Genomic DNA, 18,056 nt, shown 5'->3' on the forward strand with positions numbered 1-18,056 from the left:
ACAGACAGATGTCTAGGAAGAGCCCACAGCCAAGAGGTTTTTAGTATTCTGGACTACACAGCTCTGTCCCAGCAAGTCTGGTGCCAAGACCACCCCTCTCTCCCCCAAAACACCCAGAACACTGGCTCTGCTCCACGGGCTAAACATAACCAACCCATCCAGTGAGAAATACAGACAACACACTGCTCTTTAAGGACTAACAGAAGCTCTCCAGGGTAGAGGAATCAGAAAAGAGCAAGACCCCAAACCTACTACTAGGCCACTGAAGGGGGGAGGGAATAATTAAAAAACAAAGATGCAGGGGACTTTCCTGGTGGTTCAATGGCTAAGACTGCACTCCCAATATAGGGGGCCCACGTTCAATCCCTGGCAAGGGAACCAGATCCCACATGACACAACTAAGACTGGGTGCAGTCAAAAAATAAAAATAAATATTTTTTTAAAAATGAAGATGCTATTATTCTTCAACAAAAATAAATGAAGTCCTGATGCATGCTACAACATGGATGAACCCTGAAAACATTATGGTAAGTGAAAGAAATGAAGTCACAAAGGACTGCATGGTGTATGATTCCATTTATATGCAATGTACAGAAAAGACCAATCAATCAAGACAAAAGTAAATGAGTGGTTGCCAGAGGCTGAGAAGGGATGAAGGGAGAGGGGATGATGATGATGCAGGGTTTCTTCCTGAGATGAAGAAAATGTTCTAAAAGGGACTGATTGTGATGACAGATGCAAAACTCTGTGAATACACTAAAAGTCACTGAATTGTACACTTTAAACTGGTGAATTGCATGATGTGTGAATGATATCTCAACAAAGCTGTTAAACACACACACACACATACACACACAAAGGCCTACAGCACTGGCTGGGCAGAGGGAAGCTGGTAAATGCTTAAAACTTCATAGCATACCCCCATAAGCCAAGGAGCACCACTCAAAACTTTCACAATGGATGAGGGGAGTAGGGAGCAGGGAATTAAAGAGATTACAATGAGTACATCATCTTTCCTCATCACTACCCATTTTATGGATGGAGAAACTGAGACCCAGAAAAAGTAACTGCAGAAGATACAGGACTCAAACCCAGACCCCCAGGCCGAGTCCAGCCATTTGCTGCTATACCACTCTGCTTCCTGATCAGAGGAATCAGCAGGTTCATAGGTGCCAAATGAAGTTGTTGCAAAGGCTCCTAGGAAAAACCCAGATGATCCTGGGGAAACTGCAGAAGAAAAATCAGCCAAGGTTCAAGGTAGGCAAGGTCAGATAATCAGTCAATAACCCTGGGCATGGATGTACTTCTGGCAGCTAAGCAGGAGTCCTAGGATTTGAAGTCAGACCCGTCAGGTCCAAAGCCTAAACTTTTTCTACACACAACCCTACCTCCACACCATCCAACAGGCCTCCTAACAACCCCCAAGCTAGCTGGCCACAAAAATCACTGTGAGGCCAACCCTGAGCCTCACACTTACCAGACTGTTTGTCCTGACCACCAAGCTTGGATGGCTGAGAGGGAACAGAGGAGCAGGGGAGGAACCCAGTTCTTCCTTGAAAGACACCTACCATACCCTATCACCCCCAGGCCCAAAGGGCTTTGGTGTGAGCTCCCTGAAATCCCAAAGTTAAACAATGCCCCACCAGCTTTTACCTGACCAATGAGAAAACTGTGGCCCAGGAAGCACAGGCAGAACAATTCTGGTTCATCCAGAAAAGCCCCAGCAGAGCCAGAATGGGAAACCTGGGAGCTTGGCTACAGTGCCAGGTCCACCTTCTTCCAAATCTCAGCACACAGGCCCCCTTCTCAAAATGCTCTGTGGGGTCCTCAAGCTCAGGACCCTCTCAAGTCATTCTTTTCATAGGGGAGACTCTGGCAGGCAGCCATACCTAGGAAAGGAAATCCCTGACACCACCACCTTCCTAGCACTGGGACCTCTGGGGTGTCAAAAGGGCTCCAAAAGCCATCTTAGGATGGCTGATGTCTCAGCCATCCTAAGATACAGTAACAGCACCAGGTCAGACAGGAAATCTGGGTAGTCACAACAAGGACCAGAGTCACTATGTGGACTCCTTCTCAACAACTCTCCCCTTTCCCCAGGGTCTAAATGGCCGTCTAGGTCACAAATGGCCCCAGTGATGGTTCAGGCCTAGGGCAGCAGGAAGAATCTCTCCCGTTTTCATCCCCTAGTTGAATTAGGTGAGGCAAGAAGCATCTTCTTTGCCCTTTTGTCCCAAAAAGTGAGGAGAACATGAAACCTCTCCTCTGTCACTGGGAAGGGAAGGGATCATGCAACCACACAGTTGTACTTCCATGTTCTTATGGGGACAATAGAAGGGAAGAACTCCTAGCCTAAGAGATGACAAAGGGGATGTAAGGAGGTGTCTTTCTAGTCACCATGGTGGCACATGACTTTCTCTGTCCCTGAAACTCCTTATTTCTGTGGAAAATAAGGAAAAGGAAAGGCACACTTTATCACAACCAGCGAGAGAAGAAACAACTCCTCGTCCAGACCCTGGCAGATGATTCATCCTGCCAGGAGAAGTAGTAATGGATGAAAAGGGAACAAGGATAGGGGCTCAAGACAAGGCCTTGGCCCCCGTGAAGAACAGAAAGATTTACCTGAGCCAAGTGGGGAAAGAGTGTGGGTGGAGAATCCCCTGCAGTGGGGATGTCCCAAACCCCTTCCCTTCCTCTGGAAGAAAAAAGCTATTGAAAGCTATTCAGGAAACTCAGAATACTTCTCGGATCCAGAAAATTAGAAGCATAGCTGAATCCTCCTAGTTCTTGAGAATAGGAATTCTTTCTCAGTCCTCATGTCCCTGACAACCTTCTCATAGAAAGTAAGGGGGACTTCCTAGTCTGAGCTGGCTCAGACAGGCAATTCTTATGATTGTGAAAAGCATCCAGGTCCTCCGTCCAATAAGGGGTGGCCTCAGGCTACACTGCGGTGACATCATATCCTTCTCCCAGATGAGAAAGGATTGTCTGGTTGGGGAGGGAGGGAGAGCCTCATACCGAAGAGGGGAGCTCAAGGCCCTCCCTAATGGAAAGGATCTCTTGTCCCAGAGGGGAAGCTCAGACCCCTGGGAGGAGATTCAGACTGCTTCCCTCAGAATCCCATCTTACCCATGTCCCCAAGGGGAATGAGCAGCCAGAAGGATTCAGTTCAAAGTGGAAGGTGGGCTTAGGCTCAAGTCCCCAAGGCAGGAAATTTTATGACCCTAAAAGGCCTCTTAAGACTAGGGTACACATATGCTGTTTTAAGTGAGGGGACAGTTCTTTCAGGGTAGGTTCAGTTATCAGGTCCTAAGGTGGGGCAGGTGTCTCTCATGAACCCGAGGCAAAGTCAAACTCATGATGGGAGATGCAGAACCCTATTCCAGAGGGACTCTATCCATGCCCCAAGGGAAAGGTCTCAGGGCTCAATTCTGGTCCTGGGAGACCTCCTGCTCCCAAGGAGTGCCTTAAGTTCCTTGAGGGGGAAGCGTGGACCTCATCTCTAGAGACATGCTAGTTAGTGAGGTGTGTATGCATCTCTTATCCTTGAGGGAAAGCTCAAGAATCCTTGGCACAGTGGGTCTCAGATGCCCAAAGAGAATACTCAGACCAGTCCCTGAGTAGTAAAGTCCCCTAGAGACCTCTGAGGGGGATATCAATTTCCTGAAGAGGGCTTCAGACCTAAAAGCCCAGTCTATAAGCAGGGGGAATCCTAGGCTCCAGTATACAAAACAGTGAGTCTCATTTTCTTGAAGAAAGGTTCAAGCTTGGGGGAGGGGTGTCCAGCCCTTAAAAAAAGCTTAAGCTCCTAGAGAAAGATTCAGACTCTTGTCTCCAAGGAGGTCTCAGATCCCTTAGAGAAAGCACAGACCCCTGCCACTTAGAAAGGGATGAATCTCATGTACCCTAGTAGAGTTTTTGGTCCCAGGGTGTTGGTTTTGATCCTAGTACTCAAGTGGAAAGAGATCATACGAGAATATGTGTGTGTGTGTGTGTGTGTGTGTGTGTGGTCCCTGACTTCTAGAAAAGGGAGTCTCAGACTCCACTGCTGCATGGTCCTGTGCTGTATCCCCCTGAGGAGGAGAAAGGATTGTCCTATATAGTGTCTCAGACCCCTGAAAAGGATTTAGGTATCCTGGGGACACTCGTATCTCTGAGGTAGCCACCTTACTTGTATTCCCAGGAGGAGGAATCTTAAGAATCTCATTCCAGGGGAAAAGAAATTTCAAGTCACCAAACACAAACCAAGGTCCTTTGGAGAGTCACGAGACTCTCCTTGCCTGTCTCTCCTGGGGAGTGCCTACCTACTGGCCCTACACGATGAGGCCCCAAGGCCCACAATCAACTATGGGTCCTAGAAGAGACCACAGACTCCATCTTTAAATCCTCCATCTTATCTGGGGCCTCTAATCCCAAATCCCTGGGGGGGAGGGGCGGGGTGGGAGAGTATATCGCAACCCCATCACCAAGGAAAAGAGTGCCAGACTCAAGAGAAAAGACATAGGCCCCTTGGAGCAGGCTCAAACAGCCTTCCTTGGGTTCCTAGCCAGTCTAGGGATCCCGGCCACCACACTCACTCACCTCCCCCATCCCAATGCCCATACCTGCTCGACGGTGGCGGGGTCCATGGCCTCTATGCGCGCTGCAGCCGCTTCATATTCATCCTCACTGTTGTAACCTGCGCCGACCTCTTCACGCTCAGGACTGCCCCCGCCAACCGCACCAACCCCGGGGGCCTGACGCCGCCGCTTGCTGTGACCCGGCCCTGAGCAGCAGCCGCCCACACCCACGGCACCGCCCACGCCCACCACCACACCCGCCGCGCCCACGCCCGTCGCTGCTGTACCCAACGCATCACCAGGACCGCCGCCGGGACCTCCGGGGCCCCCGCAAGGAGGTGGAGAGGCCTGCTGTGGCCGAGGACCCGCCACGGCGCCGGGCGGCACGGCCAGCGCCCAGCGGTGAAGCGCACCCGGTGGCCCTGGAAGAGGGCCTTGAGGCGGTGGCGAAGCCCGGGGACGGGCCCCCACGACGCCCGAGTCACGGTCGCGGTCGCCGCCGCCCACACCCGTGCCGCCGCCGCCCACGCCTACACCCCCGCCGCGGCGAGGCGCCGGGGGCAGCGGTCCGGGCGGCGGCGGCTCGTTGGCGGGGTCGCCGTCGGGAGGCGGCGGCTTCTTTTTGGGGAGAATAGTCATGGCGGCACCGCCGAGTAGCCCCCAGCAAACCCGCCGCGGGGGACGCTGGGAGAGGACCCGGATTGGGGGGGGGGGGCTACAGTGGCGCGCGAAGGACGACGGGATCGCCGGGACCCGGATAAAGAGCTCGCTGCACCGGTTCTCGAACCGTCGGCGGAACGCGAGTCACGCTGCAGAAGAACCCGGGTGTGAAGTCCAAGACTAAGGCACCGCGGCGAGCTTGTCGTAGCCTCTCCAAGTCCAACAACTTTATTGCTACGCTCGTTCCGGCCTACGGCTTCAAAGGAAACAGAACCAAAACAACCACCTCTTCGCCCCGCCCCCTCGCAGGTTCTTGAACTGCCGGGTGGGGCCTGGAACGTTGCGCAGGCGCGCCGGGGCACAGCCCCGCCTCTTGTTCGGAAGTACGTGGGCAAAATCTTCGCTGCCGCCACAACAATTGCGAGCACCAACCAATCGAAGCGGTTGCGTGGGTGTTCGACGATGACCACGGGCCAATCAGAAGCGGACGTCGCCCTCCCCTGCCCTCCGTCTCAGATTTCAGTCAAAGTCGGCACCCTTGTTCCTTGCCTTTCCCTTCACTGGATCCGTCCGGCTCTTCTTTCCCCGAGGCTCTGGCTCGCAGGCGCGGGCACTGCGACAGAATAGCGTGGCTTGCCCCACGCACAAGTTTAAAGTCGCCTCCCTTCCAGGCTTTTAAGTTGGCCGAAGTCAGCCGGACTGACTGCAAAAATATCAACACTCCCAGAGCTTAGCTAGCCCTTGAAGCGTCAATTCCGGTTCCACCCACCTACAAATTCACATCCGGTGGAGAGGCGGGCGCCGCTTCACCCTGGCAACAGGCCGAGTTCCGCGGTGATTGGTTAAGAGATGCCACCACTCAAGTCGGACGGGCCAACCTTGGGACAGACATGCATCGTGGGGACAAGTGGGTGTTTGGGAAGCAAACACGCCCTCTCTGGCACCCGCGTACACTCGCCCTCGCGTTGACCTCCCCGCCTCCGTGGCTAGCGCGCAGGCGCGGCACATAATTTTTTTTCTTTTTTTTTCCCCTCCTCTGAAACTGTTTACCTGAATCGAGCAATGTTTATAAACCAGCTCGGTCACCAGCCAGCGTCTTTACTGCAGGAATTTTACCTGCTACTGAACGAATGGGGAACTACAAGCTAATCCTAGCTGTGCCTCTTCAATCTGGGTGATCTCTGACAAGTCATTTAATACCCACCCCATCCTTAGTTTCTACTTCTCTGTAAATGGCAATGATAATCCCAATTTAAGATAAAAGGTTAATCCTTGCAAAGGGTTTGGTGCTATGCCTGGCACATCACTAATTAGTCTGTACTGTGGTGCAATGGAAAGGACCCCAAGCTTTTGAGTCAGGAAGACCTCAGTTCCAGGCACATGTGGACCATTACCACTGTATGACCTTGAGGAAGTCAGTGTCTCAAATTTGAGGTTGCTGCTGCTGCTGCTGCTGCTAAGTCGCTTCAGTCGTGTCCGACTCTGTGCGACCCCATAGACAGCAGCCCACCAGGCTCCCCCGTCCATGGGACTCTCCAGGCAAGAACACTGGAGTGGGTTGCCATTTCCTTCTCCAATGCATGAAAGTGAAAAGTGAAAGTGAACTCGCTCACCCATGTGTAAAACAGGAATGATAATGCCTGCCCAGACTACCTCGAGTAGTTATGGGGGTGAGTTGAGCTCATGAACGAAGAAAGTGTTGTGAGAGGCGAGGGCTCCTTGCCAGTGTTAGGAGCCAAGCCATATAATAGGCCATCATATAACTCTCTTCAGTGCCACCTAACCTTCTCCCTTCAGATGCCAACCCTAGTTAAAGGTCTTCCCTGAAAGGTGTCAGTAATAAATAGACTATAATAGTATTTTCTGCTTATGAGACTAAATTGGAGGAGAAGACTCACGTTTACTGAGCTTCTTGTGTTTAGGGCACTGTGCCAAATGCCTATGCAAATTATCACACTGAATCTTCTCATGACCATCTCACTTACCCAATATTTGTCCAGCACTATACATCTAGAAGTGAACTTATGATAATAATTGTAGTCAACCTTCACCAAGTACTATGTGCCTGTCACTGTGTATTCAACAGCTTTGATGTTCCTTTTGCCAATGAATGAATGGCACCCCCCTCTAGTCTTTGCCCAAGACAGAAACCTGGGAGTTAACCCTGTTTCCTCTTCCTCAAATCCCACATACCTGTCAACCCCAAGTTTTGCCAATCCTGTCTCTGCAATCTCTTGACTTTCTAACTCTTGCTGCCACCTACCTGGTCTCTGCAATCTCTTGACTTTCTAACTCTTGCTGCCACCTACCTGGTCTAAACCACTATCATCTGCCAGCTGGACAACTGCAAAAGCCTCATCACTTTCTTCCTCCAAGACTGGTTCTCTGTAATCCACTCCCCACAGTCAGAATAATCCTTCTGAAAAACCTCAGGATGACTTTCCTGTTTATAAGCCTTCAGAGGTCCCCATTATCCTTAGGATGAAGTCCACATCTGTATCATAGCTTCAAAGGCCTTTTGTTATCTGGCCTATATCTTCACCTCCATCACAGCCTCACACTCTCCTCACCAGCTGTGCTGAACCATTTCAGTTTCCCAAGGCCCTGAGCTGGTGCTCTAACCTCCAGGTCATTGAACATGCTGTTCCCTCTGCCTAAAACGTTCCACTCTTTGGTCTTTTGCCTGGCCAATTCCAATTCATTAATTCGGCCAGGTTAGATTCTCCTGCCATCCATTAATCTTGGTTCTACTACACTATGTTGTAATTGCCTTCCACACTCATTCCTGTAGATCAGAGATGTCTAGTTTGCCCATTTTTGTACACCTAGGGCTAGGACATGATATGCAGTTAATAAATATTTGGTGCATAAATGAATGATTATCTCTATTTCACAGATTAGCAACTTGAGGCAAGAAAAGATAAGTGATCCTCTCACCCAGGGACTGGAATCCATGTCACCCTGAATCCAAGGGGTGTCTTCTCGGTGCTCCACAGAGCTCAGTTACACTAGTCTAGAATATCCAGTGGCCCAAAAGAGAGAATAAAGGTAGGGGACATCCACAAGGAAGTGGAATTCGCCAAACAGAGAGATGCTTTTCATCAGGGTTTAATTCAAAGCTGTTTGCTGTCAGGAAGCCTAGTTTTAAGTCTCCTCTAAGCAAGTGTGTGCTGCCTTGGTTCTCAGTTTCTCTATCTGTGAGTGAGGGGGCTGGAGCAAATTATGTTCATGGGGCATGTCTCAGGATCTCCTAGTCTGTCTCACTGGCTGTAGATTTACCTCTTCTAAGCACCCTCTTCCATTTCTCCTAGATTCCTGTCTTCTAAAATACACCAGCAACCATCCACCTCCCATAACTTTTCCCACAACAGCCCTTCTACTAGTTAAAAGGAATTGAAATTGGAGTATTTTCAACCTCCCAGTCCAACCCAGCCCCAAATCCACAGAGCCAGGAGGTGCTCATCCTCATCTCTCCTCTTGGGTTTTATTGACTGATGGAAACTACATCTTTGTCAGCCACCAACTCCACAGGGACAGTGCTGGGGACAGGGAACCTGAGATGATGCCAGATTTCAGCCTGAGAGCAGACAGAGAGTTCTGGAAGGTGACCCAAGAGGGAGAAGAGAGAGGAATATGTGAAAAGGCATTGTGGGGTTGGAGAAAGAGGTCAAGAAGTTTATCCTGCCACCTACAACTCCTAGAGTTCAGGAATAAGCTGGGCCTCAGTCCCTGACACTTCTGGACTCCTGCCCAAGAACATGGAGTCAGCCCATGATCTCTAAACACAGCCCAGTTCTTGCTGGCTGCCAGACTTTTATCTCAGCCAGTCCAGACTCCAGCCCAACCCAGGAAGGAGGTAAACCAGAGAAGAGAGAAGGAGGCATAGTTAGAGGTGGCCCCTGTGATTAGGGCAGATGTAAATGCTGCAGCAAACTGGGCAGAGGCTTTGCATAATGTCACGGCAGCAGCTGCTATTGCTAGAGTTTGTTGGTGACCCAGTGGAGGACAGGGTTGTGGGGACCCATTTCCAGCAGCCAGGGAAGGGGATTGGTGTTTGTGCTATCTGTGTGTTTGGGGAAAGGCAGCCTAACCCCTCAGCCAAGGTTTAGGGGTGGCAGGTCACTGCTGAGACCACAGCCCATGAAACCTGTGGTTGCATTCCAAGCTTCAGAGTTTGGGAGTTGTTGGGCCTGGTGGAGGGTGGGGTCTTCTTCTAGAGGCCAGATCATCAGTGAGAGTTCTCGTCTCTGAACCCCCAAACCTCCATAGCTCAGCCAGAGAGAAGAGGAAGTCTCACCTCTCCTTCTTGTGTCAGAACTGGGGAGGGGAGGAGCATGCAGGAGGCCAGCTTGGGTAGAGAGGCCAGTCCCAGTGTGCTGAGGCAAGGAAGTTGAGGGTCTGAGGAAGCCCAGCACTTCAGCTCCCACAAGGAAAACTGTCTGGGGTAGGGGAAGTTTTCCATTCCCTGGCTATTTCCCCACCAGGTAGGCCATTCCATGAAACTCCATTGCATAGTTCTCAGTGGGGGGGCAGAAGGGGTCCCCAGGCCTACCCTTCTCTACCTTCCCAAAATATGGCTTTGGAAAGGAGTCCCCAAGAATTGGGAGGGCACTCTGGATGGGCAGGCCTGCCTGTCATAGGGAAGAGATCTTGACAGTCTCGGGAAGGAGGCAAGGGGTACCCAGGCTGGAGTTCCTGAGGGTGCTGCTGGCCCCACCACCACCACCGCCAGGGGAGGAAGGTTGGCTCTCATCTGGGGTGTTGGCAGGAGGGGTGGGGATACTGATGATGGCAGCCACGAAGTCCCGGCTGTCGCAGGTCAAGTCAAGGCTGTCATGGGGCTTGGCATTGAGGCTTGAGCGGCTGTGGATAAGGGTGGGAATATGGAAGGTTCTTAAAAAGTCATCTTAATACTTGCCACAGCAATCATGACATTTACTGAGTGCCTGTTGGGTCCCTGGCCCTGAGCTCAGTGCTTCCCCTGCACCCTCAATTATGGTGGTACCAAGTGAGTGCTCTGGAGTCAAACAGTCCTAACCCCACTTTAACCACTCTAAAACTGTCTTCTCTCATCTGGAGCATGGAAATAATATTTCCTACCTCAGAGAGTTGTTGTGGGGATTAAATAAGATAATAAATGGTACAAAGTGCTCAGAATAGTGTCTGGAACACAATGAGCACACACATAAAAGTGTTCTCTATCGTGGTTACTCCTTACAGTGTCAGAGTCTTCACAACAGTCTACAGGAAGATGACACAATCTGGTCCCTATTCTTTTCTGATTTTACCTCCTCCCACTCTTCCCTTCGCTCACTCCACTCTACATGCAGAAGCTTCCTGGCTGTGCCTCTAACCTGCAGACCCATTCCTGCCTCGGGGTCTTTGCATAGACTGTTTGCTCTACCTGGAAAGCTCTCTCTAGATATCCACATGGCTCATTCCTTCTCTTCCTTCAGGGCTCAACTCCCAATGTCATCTCAGCAAAACCTTCCCCAACCACACTATTAAAACTTGCATCACACCCTGTTCTACACTCTCTATCCCCCATCCCTGATTTATTTTTCTCCTTGGCACATAACATACTGCATTGTGGATAAGAATCCACCTGCCAATACAGGGGACAGAGGTTCAATCCCTGGTCCGGGAAGATTCCACAGGCTGTAGAGCAACTAAGCCCATGGGCCACAACTGCTGAGGCTGTGTGCTGCAACTTGGAAGCCCACACACCCTGGAGCCCACACACCGCAACTGCTGAGCCCATGTGCTGCTGCCTAGAAGACTCTGCTCCACAACAAGAGAAGCCACCACAATGAGAAGCCTGAACACCACAATGAAGAGCAAGTCTCCTGCTCATGGCAACTAGAGAAAGCCAGTGCGCAGCAACGAAGACACAGTGCAGCCAGAAATAAATAAATAAATGGAACACACTGCACCATCTGTGCTTCTGTTTTTTAACTGTCTCATCCCACTAGAATATAAGTTCCATAATGTCAGGATTTCTGTCTGTTTTATTCACCTCCTAAATTGAACTAAACTCCTAAACTAAAATGAACTCCAGAATGCCCCAAACTGTACCTAGCATACAGTAGGTGCTCATAAATGTTTGTTGAAAGTGCAAATGAAAAATGAGGCATTCCAAACAAGATAAGCAAACTTCCAGCATGGAGGAGTTTGGATTTGAGCTCGACTGGTGAGATCTGCAGTCACAAAATCTCAGATCCTGTGGTCCAAGCTCTGAGCTTCCCTGGGGAAAGTGGGGCACAGCAGGTGGGGGTCCTCACCTCTGAGGGGCAGAGCTCCTTCGCAGCCCTGCCAGTGTGTCCAGCTCCTGCATGCTACCACGGCTGACCGAGGCAGTGGAGTTGGCAAGGCGGATGGCACGACGCTTGGCCCTGCGGGGGCAGCAAGAAGATAGCAGGCTGCCAGCTCCCACTGGCTGGGAGGACACGGAAGTGCTGCGGCTGGTGCGACTACCCAGCGAGACAGCACCCAGGGCCTCGCTGAAGGTTAACTCGTCCGTGAACTCATGGCACTGTGGGCAGAATGGAGGCATGATCACAAGGCACCACACAGACACTGACCTCACCCCCAGGCCCTTGCTCAGGCCATTCCTTTCTGTCAGTTGCTCTCTCTTCCCTTCCCCTGCCCACCCTTCAAGACTCAGCTCTACTGGGGCCTCTTCCAGGAAGCCCTGTGTGATTTCTACAGTTAGTAGTAAGCCTCCCATTACAGGAGGGAGCTAGCTTGGTGGAAAAGGGACCCCCTTCATTCTGCCATACCACCTCTCATTAGGCCTCACCGTCGTCTTCTCTAGACAATGCAGCAAGTGGTGATGTTGCTGCTCGAAAGCAGAGCGGTTCCTGACACACAGTGCCTGCTCCTCCCCACCGCCACTGTCCTGGAGTGGATAGAGCAGAGGGATAGGGTCAGCCCCTTCCACCTCCTGTCACTGCTCACCTCTCACCCCAATCTGAGCCCCTATCCACCTCAAGGCTCCCATTCTGCTTGTACTGCAGGAAGGCATTGGTGGTACCACTCTTTGCCAACCGAATCCTTGCCAGGCGCACCTTCTACAGAGAGAGGAGGAGAAAAGATCAGGTGGGCAAACAAAAGGAGACTGGCTTGGGGTGTGGGGAATAGTAGGTACTCAGGTGGAAGGTGCAGTTACCTGCTGTGCTCGGCGCTTGTCAGCACGCTGGTTCTGGTGGTAGATGCGGCTAAAGTTGGACACAATGACTGGCACAGGCAGGGCAATGACCAAGACGCCACTGAGTGAGCAGATGGATCCAAAAATCTTGCCAGCAATGGTGCTGGGCACCATATCTCCATAGCTGGGGCCAGGGGAGGTAAGCCAAGGTCAAGAAATATGCCCACTCACCCCTCAGTCCCCCACCCAATCCCATCCAACCTGACTCACTCTGCAACCCTGGCCAGGCACTCAAACTCTCAGTTTCTTGCTCTGCAAACTGTAGGGAATGACCTCCCTGGCCACCAGTAGGGGTCAAGTGAGAAATGGGCCCTCAGCCCCTACTGTCTGCTGCCCCCATCCAAGCTGTGCACTGGGCATCTGAGTCAGCTAGAAATCTATTAATACCCAGAATAGGAGCGAAGGAGGAAGTCACAGGCAGTAAATATAGCCTCCCAGACAAAGAGTCCCACCACCACAAGTCAGCTAAAGGGCTCTGAGTCCTAGGAGCAGTTCTCTGTTGGTGTTGCTCCCGTGTGTCTTACCTTCTCTAGGTAGGATCCCTTCTTATTCCCCCAGGGGAAGCCTTGAAACTGTCCTCATATGAAAAAAATAGGGGGGAGTCTTGAAACTCCTCCCTCTCTTTCTCCATACCATGCCCCTCCCGCTTCGATGGAGATGGAGCAGAGCCAATCTTACCAACTTGTTTGGTTGGGGGTGAGGGGGTGAAGCTCAGAGAGGTTCCATAACTGATTTGCTCAAGATCACACAGTGTACTTTTGTTCTAACCACAGAACCAGATCCGCTCCACAGAAACGCAGCCTCTGCAGTCTTCAGCCTCTAGGCCTTTGCTCCGGCTGTGCCTGCCCCCTGAAACCTCTCCCACTCCCAGGATACTTCTTTCTTATTTCTTTCCTTTGACTCACTTAAAAGTCTCTTCAACTTGACCATTCTGGCTCTGTGATGTGTCATCTCAGACTATGTCCTCAACTATGAGACACCCTCCCCGGGTTGTTGTGAAGACTGAATAGGACAAAAAGATATCAAAATACTCAGTTCCAACCTGTTCTCAGTGCTCAGTATTTGTCGATATAATCATGAACCCCCAACTAGAATTTTTCTTAGAAACCTCAAATAAACTTTTTGTACCTCTACTAAGGTACTGAGTAATCCTAAGGCATTCACTCAACAGATACCAAGCAGCGACTGTCTACTGATTCCCAGTGATAGAGATTTAGAAAAGGATCACAGTATCTGCCCTAGACAAAGTCTTTAAGAACAAAATAAGTTTGATGATTTCATCTGATGCTTTTATCCCATTTCCTCTCAAGGACTAAAAAAAAAAAAAAAGAAAACACTGAAAATATCTTGTTCTGGGGAAACATCAAGGAATCACCAAGCCACAAAGGTACTGCCCCACACAGCTGATGAATCTAAAGAGTTGGGAGACATGGGCCCTCAAGATGGAAAAGAGGAGGCTAGAAAGCTAATTTCTATTTATCTTGCACCAGAAACATGATGAGAATTTTCACAGTGTGACTGAGTCCACCCTGGATGGTGAAAGAAAGAAAGTGAAGTCGCTCAGTCATGTCTGACTCTTTGCGACCCCATGGACTGTGGCCCACTAGGCTCCTCTGTCCATGGGATTTTCCAGGCAAGAGTACTGGAGGGGGTTGCCATTTCTTTTTCCAGGGGATCTTCCCGACCCAGGGATCAAACCCAGGTCTCTCATGTTGCAGGCAGATGCTTTACCAACTGAGCCACCAGGAAAGCCCATCTGGATGTTGAAGGGGTTATCATTTCTCATTTTGCAGAGGGGAAAACTGGCCCGGGGGGGAAATGTCAACAGAAACAGTGCAGCTAAGACCATCCAGGAATCCAAGTCTACTGACAGGGAAAATAAAGGCATTGTCAGAGGTGGAAGGGATTTGGAGATTAATCCAACTCCCTCAATTTTACAGATGACAGATTGGAGCTCAAATAGAGAAAGAGATCATTGATCTAACCTTTTTTAATTTTACAGAAAAGGTGAGTATAATTGACCGGGCAGCTCCCCACACAGGGTCTGCACTCACCCAAGTGTGGTCATGGTGACAATGGTATACCAGAAGGCCGCGGGGATGCTAGTAAAGTTGGTCTTGTTTGTGCCCTTCTCAGCATAAAACATAACAGTGGCGAATATGATGATGGCCATGGTAAGGGAAAAGAGGAGAAAGCCCAGCTCAGAGGCACAGCTCTTGAGTGTGTAGCCCAGAATCCGCAAGCCCTGTGAGTGCCTGGAGAACTTGAAGATGCGGAACACCCGGAACACCCGCAGGGTGACAAAGGCGCCTGAGACATCCTCGTTCTTGGGCATGAAGAGCCCGATGTAGTAGGGCAGGATGGCCACCACGTCGATGAGGCTCATCACACTCCGCAGGAAGCGGCAACGGCTGGGGGCAGCAAACAGCCGCAGGAGGTATTCACCCGTAAATATGAGTACACAGGCCGTGTCCATACAAAAAAAGGCCAGTGGGAAGCGGTCGCCACAGGGCTGCTCCCTTGATGGCCGCCGTGTAGGGCCACGGCACGGAATGGTCTCCACCACGTTGGCAATGACCGACACGGCGATGAAAAAGCCGGTCACGTAGTAGAACACGAGGGCCGCGGTGCTCGTATGTGGGTTCTCGAAGGCCCGCCAGAGCCGCTGCCGCAGGGAGCTGCCGGCTGGCAGCGTTGGGCCGTCCCCGGCCTGCTCGGCCTCCTCGTCCTCTGCCAGGCGCTCGGCGTTCTCTTTCTTGCGGTCCCGGTACTCCTCGAGGCAGCAGTCGCCCACGAGCTCGGGCACCAGGCCATAGAAAGCCAGCTCTTCGTCGAAGGCCTGGATGCACTCCTGCCGTGGGCAGTGCAGCCGGCCCGTGCGGTAGAAATTCAGCACGTGCCGGAACATGTCCGGGTCGCGGTCAAAGAAGTACTCGCCTGAGTCGGCGTCGTAGAAGAATTCCTTCTCTGAACTGCCCAGCAGAGTGTCTGGGTAGCGGTCCAGCGTGTTCTTCCAGGTCTCAAAGCGCCGGCCGCTCACATTCACCACCAGAACCTCATCCCCTCGAGATGCCTTCACCCCCGGCGCCGGGGGCAGGGGCTGCTGGGCCAGGGGCAACCAGCCCACAGCAGCTGCCCGTGCGAAAGGCAGCCAGGTGGCCACGCCTGCCGCCATCCTGCCGTGCCCCAGGCCCGCGGAGACTTGGGGGGAAGCCTTTAGGAAAATGTGGCTGTCTCCAGGATGGTGGAAGCTTGGAGAGGCCCTGGGCCACTCTCACAAGGAAACTGGGGGGTGTCTAGAGAGGCCAAGAGGAACCAGAAGGAGGAACTAGAGATAGAGAGATGGGCAAGGGCTTGGGGGGATGTAGAGGGTCTTAGAGGGACCAGGGGGGTGTCTTGAGAGGGTAAGAAGGGGCTAGGGAACATGGAAAGGAGCAGAAAGGGGGCATCTACAGATGCCAAGAAGGATCCGAGGGAGGGTTCAGAGAGACTGAGACAGCTCTAGAGGATTCTGAGAGATATCTGGGGATGTCTAGGAAGGAGCAGGAAATACTGGGGAGTTGTCCATACTCTCAAGAATTCTGAGGGAAGGAAGAAGGAACTGGAACCAGTTAGTGGGCTTGGAGAGACGATTGGGGCATCCAGAGGGGTAGAAACAGAACCAGAGGTGTTCGCAAGAGGCTGAGAGTGTCTGGAAGGGGATTGTAGAGGGTCTGAGAGAGTTGAGGGGGGCCGTCCAAACTCTCAAAGACTTCTGGGGAGAAGATAAGGGGACTGGAGCCCCCTCGTGGGTCTAGGAAAGGGGTTGGTGCATCTAAGGGGTGACTACAGAGCCAGGAAGTTGTAAAGAGGCTGAGAGGTGTCTTGAGTGCCTAGAGCTGCCAAGAACAGCCTGGGGGTGGTGTGTCCACACTCTACAAGAGTTCTAGGGAAGGAAGGAGAGGTAGGGACCCTAGCAGGGCTGGAGAAGGGGGTGGGGTATCTAAAAGGGGAGATATGGGGCCAGGTTATTTTGCAAAGGCTGATGTGTCTGAGAGAGAAGGGTATCTGGTGGGGCTGAGAAAGCCTGGTCCACGCTCTCAAGAGTTCCGGGGGGAGGGAAGGGACCTGGGAAACCCCTCAGGGCTGGGACTCAATTGGAAGGAAGTTGGGCACAGCCCCGGAGCTCCCAGAGAATTAAAAAAGGCGAAGAGGAAGGGGGGGCGGTCCCCCTCCAAACGGACTAGAGAACGGGGTGGGGTGTTGAAAGGAAGTTGGGTGTGTCTCAGGAAGGGGGTTGTTGGGCCTTGCAGGAGGCCCACGGGGAAGGCTAGGATCAGGCTGCGTCCTACCGTTGGGGGCTGGTCTAGGGAAACCACACCCCGAGGGGCTGGCGGTGTGTGCTGGGCATCGGCAAAAGCAGCGTTGGCAGCTGGAGGAGGAAGAGGAGAAGCAGCCACAGCCGGGCCTGGGAGAGAAGGCAGTACAGGCAGGAGGAGGGGGCTGGGTCCTTGGAAGCAGGCTCTGGAAGGACACGGTCCAGCGGGACCCTTGGGACTGTCCCAGGGTGGGCTAGGGCACGGGGGCTGGATCAGGCAAGGACAAGGACAGCACTCTTGGTGGCCCCCTCCCCCTTCCCCAAGGGCCGTCCTCACCTATGTCCCCGTTGCAGCAGCAGCAACAGCGGTGGGGCTGGGGGTATCAAACACCGGAGCTCCTGCCCCCCTCTGCAGAGCTGCTCCGAGTTCTCCACCTCCTCTGGCTCTCTCTCCCCGCCCCTCTGAGCTTGCCGGGAGATGGAGGGAGAGGCAGGGAGGGGCCTTGTGGCTCCCAGAGCCCCCTCCCCTAGGACAGCCTGAGAAGGACCCTGGGGAGACTCCGCCTCCTACAAAGCTGGTTGGGCCTCAGTCGCGTCATCTGGAAAATGGGGGTGGCAGGGAGCTTTGCCAATTCTCCCCACCTCCTTCCTGGATTGCCCCCTCTTCCTGCCCAGATCTACCCCCTCTGCCCCCAGGGCCCCCACCCCCACCCGTCTGAATCAGCAGCACTTAGCAGATCGATCGATGGGGAAGCATCGGTTAATGGCCCCAGAGCGCAGAGTGCCATGGGGAATGATGCAGCGCTGTGTCCCCACCCTGCCCCCTAGGCTGGAGGAGGCGGGGGATTGGTGGGGGGGGCATTTTTCTAGATGCCAAACCCCCAAAGCTGCTCCTTGGCGGTCCTAGGTTAGAGTCCAGCTCTAAGACACCTGCTGTGGGACTAGAGCACTGTCGTCCGTTTTCAGATGTGAAATAGGGGTGCAAGTATAAGAGGAGTACAGACGGGGACAAGGCCAGGTAGCACGCTCTCCCTCAGGCAGTCTCCACTCTGAGGTGCAGTCTCCCCCATTTGTCCACATCCAGGAGCCTCAAATCATGCCTCCTTCCCTAGAGGGCTCTGCTCCTGGGCAGCAAGAGTGCCTGAGACATGGGTGGGTTCAAACCCCAGCTGTGCCACTGATTTGTGTCCTTGAGCAAGTGACTTTCATCGTTTTCTTTGCTGTCCATGGAGTTACCCCAACATGAGTGTCATTGGGAGGATTACATTGAGTGATGTGAGAGGGGCATGGCACACAGAGGACGCCTCACCTTTAGTAATTAAAGGTATGTGGG

At 52.5% G+C, this 18,056-nt stretch overlaps 2 protein-coding genes across 3 annotated transcripts in view; both read right to left on the minus strand.

Annotated features, from left to right (window-relative positions):
* OTUD5 (OTU deubiquitinase 5) overlaps nt 1-5,954 on the minus strand; it is a 29,368-nt gene extending 23,414 nt beyond the window's left edge. For both annotated transcript variants that reach the window (XM_052663059.1, XM_052663058.1), the window contains exon 1: nt 4,605-5,954. In XM_052663059.1, coding sequence (XP_052519019.1) covers nt 4,605-5,198 — 594 coding nt within the window. In that variant the 5' untranslated portion in view covers nt 5,199-5,954. The remainder of the gene's footprint in view (nt 1-4,604) is intronic.
* A 3,899-nt stretch (nt 5,955-9,853) lies between these two features.
* On the minus strand, nt 9,854-15,601 carry KCND1 (potassium voltage-gated channel subfamily D member 1). Its single transcript, XM_052663566.1, has 6 exons — nt 14,481-15,601; nt 12,388-12,550; nt 12,206-12,289; nt 12,019-12,117; nt 11,501-11,751; nt 9,854-10,082 (listed from the first exon to the last, which is right to left on the minus strand). The coding sequence occupies exons 1-6, from the start codon at nt 15,599-15,601 to the stop codon at nt 9,854-9,856; spliced, it is 1,947 nt and encodes a 648-aa protein (XP_052519526.1).
* Between the last annotated feature and the right edge of the window lie 2,455 nt (nt 15,602-18,056).

Source organism: Budorcas taxicolor, chromosome X (assembly GCF_023091745.1).
Source record: "Budorcas taxicolor isolate Tak-1 chromosome X, Takin1.1, whole genome shotgun sequence".
NCBI classification, from domain to species: domain Eukaryota; kingdom Metazoa; phylum Chordata; class Mammalia; order Artiodactyla; family Bovidae; genus Budorcas; species Budorcas taxicolor.

Excerpts from the sequence above, each read along its gene's own strand:
- KCND1 (XM_052663566.1), bottom strand. The coding sequence starts at position 15,601 with ATGGCGGCAGGCGTGGCCACCTGGCTGCCTTTCGCACGGGCAGCTGCT. Across the intron at positions 12,551-14,480 it reads GTCACCATGACCACACTTGG|CTATGGAGATATGGTGCCCA; the intron begins GTGAGTGCAGAC and ends CCCTGGCCCCAG. Across the intron at positions 10,083-11,500 it reads AGGAGCTCTGCCCCTCAGAG|CCGCTCAAGCCTCAATGCCA; the intron begins GTGAGGACCCCC and ends CCTTATCCACAG.